The sequence below is a fragment of the Plectropomus leopardus genome, chromosome 23, assembly GCF_008729295.1.
Source record: "Plectropomus leopardus isolate mb chromosome 23, YSFRI_Pleo_2.0, whole genome shotgun sequence".
Lineage (NCBI taxonomy): Eukaryota > Metazoa > Chordata > Actinopteri > Perciformes > Serranidae > Plectropomus > Plectropomus leopardus.
In genome coordinates, this window is record NC_056485.1 from 21100368 (window position 1) to 21108802 (window position 8435).

An 8435-nucleotide genomic window follows, 5' to 3' on the forward strand; every position below is an offset into this window, starting at 1 on the left:
GGCAGGACTTCGTCCCCGATCTGGAGGGGGCACTCCACCCTTTTCCGGCTGAGAACCATGGCCTTGGATTTGGAGGTGCTGATTTCATCCCAGCCGCTTCACACTCGGCTGTAAACCGATCCAGTGAGAGCTGAAGGTCGCGGCCCGATGAAGCCAACACGACCACATCATCTGCAAAGAGCAGAGACCCAATCCTGAGGTCACCAAACCGGACCCCCTCAACGCCCCTGGCTGCGCCTAGAAATTCTGTCCATAAAAGTTATGAACAGAATCGTGACAAAGGGCAGTCCTGTCAGAGTCCAACCCTCACCGGAAACGAGTCCAGTGAGGGTTGGACTTTTTATTACTGTTAATAATTAAATAATAGTGTTTGATATATTTGGTTGACTTGGGGTTTTCTTCTTTTTCTGTCCGACATTTGTTTCTCTTCATCATTAGCCAGATTATGTCTGCATTGTTCTGATTTATGTGCGAACAGCAACGGTTAAGCACTAGTTTTATTTTCATATGTCCACTAATTTCTTATTTCAGAATTAGCTCATCAGCTATATTTTAAGTTGCTCTCAGTGTACTTACACACTTTTTCAAGGACAACTTTGAGGGGACAGAAATAGACAAAAAGACAAAGACAAGGACAACAAAGGTAAAAGAAAATAAAAAATAGAATTTTAATACAAAAGAACAGAGTGTGAAATAAATATCAAATGATTAAAAAAAAGGGTACCTTAAATACACAAAGTAGGTGGATATATATATATATATATATATATATATACAGTATGTCTATATGCAGTACACAGTGTGCAGCATTAACATTGAACAATTACAATAATATATACTTTTTTTTAAAAAAAAAAAGCAGTGTGCATTTAAAATGTATGAATTATTTGTTGGTAAGTGAATTTTTTAGTGTTGACACAACATGACAGACAAAAACGAAAAAAAGTACCAGAAAGCAAAACACAAATGCAGCCATTCACTGTATTTGCAAAAGCTGAGACTGAGAGTTATAAATGTGTTAACAAAATTAACAAATTAAGAGATTTAGTCAAGGCCAGGTTACAGGAGCTGTACGTTCTGCATCAAAACAAAAAAAGACAAAAGAGCAGCAGTGCAGCAGCCTTCGATGGTTCATATTTTGGGACTCGATTACAGTAAAGATGACCTGATATTACCCGCTCAAAGCATTTATTGTTACAGTGAACTTTATGATGGGTACTCATCTATCATGCAGCAGGTCTGAAGTTCAGACAACTATTAATAAACTGTTAATTAACAAAGCGTTAAAGGGATAAATACACGTATAAAACAATGGATCAATATTCAATCTGAATTATACTCACCATCATCACTTATTCTGTTTTAATATTCCAATAATCTTTGTCTCAAGATTCAGTTTCATTCTTAAGACATAAATGTACCTGTAGTCAGCAGGAGAGCACGTGAAAGTTTTTATTACTTAATACGGGGTAAAAGTACTCTGCGTGTATCTTACTTTTACTCTGGGGCAAGACAATCTTTTAACAAGCATCAGGTATGTTCCTCTGACATCCGAAGAATTATCTGATGAAAAGCAATTTTCCATTCAGTGAGTCTGCATGAATTTCACATCGTTTCTGAAATACGCTTTAAATGTAATAATAGTAATACTAATAATTGACACTTTTTTGTCATCATATTGTGATTTCTGAAATGACAAGATTGGCTTGTTTGCATGCGTAAATGTCTGTCTGTGTGTGTGTGTGTGTGTGTGTGTGTGTGTGTGCTTTATCACTTCTGTTTTTATTCCCATGATTTCCACAGCTCAGTTGTGCCTTTCCCTTTAGGACTGTCAGCGTTGGTAGCTTTTGTGTCGATGGTTATTTTGATGCCATCAAGTAGTTCTCAAGAAATACTGTAAACTATTGCTCAATGTCCACTGTGGCGTCTGCAAAAAAACAAGCAAGTTGGTGCAAGCCCATATTTTCCAGAGAAAAGCAGCAAACTGTCAATCATTGTTATTGTCATTATGTTCATTGGCTACCTGTAACATTAATATTCATGCTAAACATTGATGGAAAAAAACAGCACAAGTCGTATCAATGCATCTTTTGCATCTTTTATTGAGACGTTTTATTGTGCCATCACAGTGTTTCTCCAGAAAGATTTTAAGATATGTTGGTATTTCTGCTAACCGTGTGAGGGTTATCACTGTGCATTCACAACCTTTTATCTGAAGGGACCCGTTTCAGTCACTGAGTGAAGAGTCGAGTCCTGACTAAGTGACATATTTTAGAAACATTAAATTTTGTATTTAATGCACAACAATACAGAACAACTGATAAACTGTACAGTTAATCCAAAAAGTGAACACAGTATTGAAGATTGTCCAAATAGACCATTTTAAATATTATTTCCTGTGAATAATGTGTCACTGATTAGTTTCACTGATATTTATTTTTATACAACTCTATCTGTATTATACATATAATTTGGCAATACATGTTCTATTAAGCTAGGGGGGAAAGTATATTTATAATGATCTTAATTACATATTTAAAATATTTTTTTCTTTTTTTTAGCACCTTTTCATTTCCTTGGTTGTTGTTGTTTTAAAAATGTCTTTCCTCATTTTATTTAATTTTATTTGTTTATTTCTAATTTTCAGGTAATTTTATTGTTCTTTATACTCATTTCTTGCTAATTGTTTGGTTATTTTTTTTGCTGCTTATTGCTTTCTTTCCATGTTTTACTGAAAGAATTACGGACTATCACTAAATAAGAAGCAGAGCTGGAAGCAATGCTACATATGATCATGCATAAAAGTGTGCACGCTTGCAGGTTTGCAGCCTTTTATTTAAATGTGTTTGTTTTCCCGTCCTCCCGTGTCACTTAACACATATTTTAAAATGTTATTTGATGCCAACTGTTGAGAAACTTCTGCAGAGCCGGTAAACTAGTTAAACTAGTCTCACTTGGCTGACATTTTCCAATTTTCCACAGGCTTTGAATCACAGCTTTAAGGACAATTTATCTGCAAAACAGTTCACCTGCTGACAGAGAAACCAGTTGATGGTCACCAAGATACTGAGATGGATCCACATGTGCTGAAGAGGAAATTATGTGAGTATTTCTGAGCAATATTTTTTTTTCTTTCATTTAGGGAACGTATAGTCTCAGTGCATCTTTTTTGCTGTTGTTAATTTAAAATACAAAAAATATAAAAGATGTTGAGTTTTTTTGCTTTTACATCTTTCTTTTACATTTTTGCAGTTTTGTATTATTTTTGTCAGCCACAATCGTTCTATTTTTCTGACCCACAGACATATATTTAACATAATTTACCAAAACTCCTGAAAAAAGATGTGTGTTCACTGATAATTTGTTAATTCTTTACAGGAACTCTCAGTTTGCTAGAATTATTTAACCTGTAGCCAAATGTCCCATTTTTTCTTTTACTGAGGATTAATTGAAATGAATAACTGGAAATGTTCGAGTAAACTAATGCAAATTACATAAGTATCACAGAATTATTAACTCAGCCAGAATCTCTATGTGCCGTAATAAAATGCTCAAATATGCTCAATCAAATATCAACAAAGATTAAATATCCTTTGATAGTTTGCTTTGGGAGTAAATGGTGTGTTTTCTCTCATGGTGTGTTTCCAGTTGCCGTCAATGTGCTGCTGCTCGTGCTGTTCCCCGACTGCACAGCCGCCATCAGCCTGAGGGAACACCTGGCTGTTTGTCTGAATGACGCAGACTACGACGAGCTGATGGACACTATTGAAAACGGCCTTCCACACATAAACATATCTAATCACGTCGTCATTGTCGGCGCTGGCATGGCTGGACTGACGGCCGCCATGCTGCTGCAGGACGCAGGACACAAGGTCGGTGCAGGTGGTTCATATGCTGCACATGTTATTATGAGAGTCAATCCCAGGTGGTCTTCATTCAGATGCCTTTCACAAAACATAACCAAAATGGTTTGATTTCTTTTAAAAATGTGGAGGGAAAGGCAATGAGCAACTCAGCAAGAAATGTCCCACAAATATATATTAAAAAAAAAAAGGGTAAAGGTTGACAAAAATAATTCAAAAGTTAGTTCACAAAAATGGGGATACTAATTAGTAAAAGCTGTAGGAATGCCAAAATACCACAATACCTGCAGTACTACCTTTGATTACTTGCCTTACTTGTGTTGTTCTGTTCTGACAAGGTGACGATATTAGAGGCGAGTGGTCGTGTCGGAGGACGGGTGGAGACCTACAGGAATGAAGAGGAGGGCTGGTACGCTGAACTGGGAGCCATGAGGATCCCAAGTTCTCATCGGTGAGTATATGATAATATATATATAGTATAATATATATAGAATTTTATATATATACATAAGTAATATAGTGTTACAGTGTTTGAACAGGTGAAGCATCCTGGGAAGTTGTCCTCTATCCTTTGAACTGGCCACCAAAGCCATGTTGCAGAGGTTTACTTACAGGTTCGAATGAACAAATCATTTGTGGATTCCTGTGAATACAGCTAACTCTGCCGCCGCCGCTCCTCTGTCAACAGCATCGTCCTCACGGTTATTGAAAAGCTGGGGATCGAGGTCGGTGACTTCAAGATGCTTGACGACAACACCTTTTACTTGGTTAATGGGTTTCTGGAGAAGACGGGCACAGTGCGAAGGCGTCCTGACGTTCTGAATTACAACGTGTTGCCACATGAGAAAGGGAAGACACCAGATGAACTGCTACACAAAGCTTTGCAGAAGGTACGTGAAACTTCCACTGATGAGCCTCCACCAGTTTGCTTTTTGTGTCAGGCCTGCCACACAGTTTTTCTTTTCTTTTAAGGTGAAAGAGGAAATGAAAGAGCACGGCTGCTGGGCTGCAATGAGAAAATACGACCGTTTTTCTGTACAGGTAAAATACACTATAATGTCATGAAATTTAAAATGACAAAACTATTATTTGTAATTTATTATGTGAATCAATACCAACATCTAATGGTATTACACAAAGCATTCATTTCCAAATGTAACAGTCAGCTAACTGACTGTCAGAAAAGTTAAATAAGAGAAAACAACTCTGGTTCAGGTTAAGATTATGAATGCAGAAGAAGTTATCCTGCACACATCTTAAGGGGTAACTTTGCCATTTTTCAACCGGACTCCGGTTTTTTCTCTGTTTTGGTGGGCGATTAATGTAGAAAACAAGTTTTGAAATTAGTTCAGTTCTGACTGATAGAGCTGCAGCCAGTAGCCATGAAACAGGTTGCAATATGCGCTCTTGAGGCATGTGCGCACATTGACTGTACATCCACCAGAGGTGCTTGTTTTTGTCACTGACGGGCTCAGATTGTTATTCTGTGTCTGACAGCATAATTGAAATGATCCCCTCAGAGATTTGTTAAAGAGCAAAATCATTTTTTGTCTACCAAAAACATGCCTAAAATCATTTGTGATTTGTTTCTCGTTAAACTAAAGGGATCTTACTATCGACAAGGATCCTTTCCATAATGCTGTCAGACACAGAATAAATATTTGAGCCTGCTGGTCTGCTGGCTGCAGTGCTGTCTCTCAATTTTGGAAAACAATTACTGTTCAGATTAGTTACTTACACACATGAATTGCAATTGGTTGAGCAACATGTACAGAAAAAACAGCAGTAAAAAGTAACCACCGTGTACATAAATCTATGATTTCTGATGTTAGTCATCCTCACTACAACAAAACGTTTCATCAAAAAATTTTGTTTTAAAACACCAGCAATCTGTTTGAGTCACCCTGACTGCTTGACTCTGAACTTTGTGTAACAGGAATATCTGAAAGAAGAAGGAGAGCTGAGTTTAGAGGCGGTGAGGATGATCGGAGACCTGCTTAATGAACAGAGCCTCATGTTCACAGCGCTGACTGAGATGCTCTATGACCAGAGTGACATCAACGACAAAACTACGTGAGGACCGACTTCCCATATTTACTACACTGTTCAAACTGGAAATGTTAATCACCATGGGCGTATAAATGAATGGCTCCAATGTTGCAGCATGTTCTACCCCCAAGCTCTCACATATTGCCACTTTCATCTCTAGTTTCCAATTTTGCATCATAATCTGGATATGTAACAGGAAATATGTTTGCTAATACACAGCATTTGCAAATTTACACCTCTCTCTACAAGAATGCATCCAATAAGAGTACAGATTTGTTTTGCTTTGTTTTTAAGGTACTCAGAGATCGTTGGTGGGTCGGACCTGCTCCCCAAAGCTTTTCTTCCTCTTCTCAAAGACTCTGTTATTCTCCTCGACTCCAAAGTCAAACGCATCAGTCAGTCAGATAACGGTGTGATCGTATCATACCAGACGGGCCAACAGTCTTCTCTAACTGACCTTTCTGCAGATTACGTCCTGGTAACGACCACAGCCAAAGCAGCACTTTACATGGACTTTAACCCCCCTCTCTCCATCCCGAAGATGCAGGCACTGAGGTCAGTCCACTACGACAGCTCCACCAAAATCCTCCTCACCTTCAGCAGGAAGTTTTGGGAGAGGGACGGCATCCGAGGAGGAAAGAGCATCACTGACGGGCCGTCTCGTTTCATCTACTACCCCAGCCACAGTTTCCCAAACAATTCAAATATCGGCGTCCTGCTGGCTTCCTACACCTGGTCCGATGACTCCCTCCTCTTCTTAGGAGCGAGCGATGAAGAGCTGAAAGAGCTGGCTCTGAGAGATTTGGCGAAGATCCACGGCGAGTACGTAAAGTCTCTCTGCACAGGCGTGGTGGTGAAGAAGTGGAGCACAGATCCTCACAGTTTGGGTGCCTTCGCTCTTTTTACCCCCTACCAGCATTTAAAGTACGCCCAGGAGCTCTTCAGAAGTGAGGGCAGGGTGCACTTTGCTGGTGAGCACACGGCCTTCCCTCACGCCTGGATCGAGACGTCCATGAAATCTGCCATCAGAGCTGCAGCCAACATCAACAAAGAGTCAGATGGCACTCAACCCCATGATGAGCTCTAGGGTCCTAAATCTGCTTTCTAAGGCATTCAGTACTATAGTACTGACGAAATGTTTGTGCCAAATGAGCAGCACTTTTTGCTTGGTGATTGTATTGCTTTTCTCAGGAAACTGCACTGTTTGTACATATACCTATAAAAAGCAATGTGCCAAAATTCATTAAATCCGACATAATCAGTAAAGCTGTGATTACGTGACCAATGCGATGTTTCGAGTGAAGAAAGAAGTAGTATTAAGAGCAAAAGGAAAGGTCAAGCTATCACAGGACTTTCTCCCAGGAGACTAGTGTTTGAAAAACATGTGAAATGAAATTTTTTTAATTTGAAAAGTTTTTTGGTTCCTTGTGACCATGTTTCTTTTCCTAAACCTAACCTACATAAGTTTACTTTCCTGAATGTAATCTCAGTATCTTTACCTTTCCATACCTGACCTATATATTCTTACTACACGTATAACTTACGTAGCTTTACTAGCCTAAAACTTACCTATGTTGATTACATAATGTGATATTAACTTACCATATTTCTTTTTCTAAACATAACCAAGATATGTTTACTTTCCTAAACCTAGCCTATGTTACTTTAGTATCCTAAATCTGACCTTTGCCTGAACCTACATAACTTAATGTTCAGTACGTAACTTTAGGTTAAGTAACTTACATGACAACGCCATTTGTGGGCCACTTCATTAAATGTATCATATATATCAAGATATCAAACAAACCTTTATATGCTCTTATCGAGATTAAATTTGTGGATTTTTGGCTGGATGTTACGAGGCAAAAGTATAAAGAGATTTATAAGGAAATTAGCATTAGCATTGTTGTTTTAGCTATATTGTTTTGTGTTGTGGGAGGGTTTTTTTTGTGGGGATTTATTTTTGAATTTCAGGTTTAATGTTGAATGTCTCATGCATCTTTGGGTTTTCTTCCTTTTAGCGTCTTGGGACCATGTTGGAAATGAGTTGTTTTGGGGGTTTTTTCCACTTATTAAAGAACAAATTCAAATCATAATGTAACTTTAAATAAATTTGTTTCACTTGCACATTTAGTTGGTCTGCTATTATCTGCCAAGCTTTTTCTCCATGTTTGATTATAACATCTGTATTTCCTTTTTTTAAAAAAAATCACATTATATGCTTTACTTCCTCATGCATTTCCATGAGAAGTTGCTGCCCTCTTGCTAATAACTACACTGCACACGTTTTCTCCATGTCTGCATCACATGGTCACATGTGGTCTATCCATGTAAACCGTGAACGCATATTTATTTGAAATACTTACACCTGGCTTGACATAGTCTCACCTTCTCATCCTGGTTTGGCAAACGGTGCAATGGATAAATCCAGGAGTCACTGATGAGTCCAAGTCAAGCCTCGTTTTTTCTGTCATCCTGGATTTCTGAACTCTGATTTTGTGCAATAGCCCTCAGGTCTTCAGT

General features: G+C 38.3%; 1 protein-coding gene across 1 annotated transcript; it reads left to right on the forward strand.

Annotated features, from left to right (window-relative positions):
• Nucleotides 1–2974: 2974 nt before the first annotated feature.
• On the forward strand, nt 2975–8039 carry LOC121962098 (L-amino-acid oxidase-like). Its single transcript, XM_042512292.1, has 7 exons — nt 2975–3102; nt 3649–3872; nt 4202–4314; nt 4552–4753; nt 4836–4904; nt 5800–5936; nt 6207–8039. Exons 1-7 carry the CDS (start codon nt 3072–3074, stop codon nt 6997–6999), a joined length of 1569 nt encoding a protein of 522 aa, XP_042368226.1. The 5' UTR covers nt 2975–3071; the 3' UTR covers nt 7000–8039.
• Nucleotides 8040–8435: the final 396 nt, after the last annotated feature.

Excerpts from the sequence above, each read along its gene's own strand:
- LOC121962098 (XM_042512292.1), top strand. The coding sequence starts at position 3,072 with ATGGATCCACATGTGCTGAAGAGGAAATTAT. Across the intron at positions 3,873-4,201 it reads TGCAGGACGCAGGACACAAG|GTGACGATATTAGAGGCGAG; the intron begins GTCGGTGCAGGT and ends TGTTCTGACAAG. Across the intron at positions 5,937-6,206 it reads GACATCAACGACAAAACTAC|GTACTCAGAGATCGTTGGTG; the intron begins GTGAGGACCGAC and ends TTTGTTTTTAAG.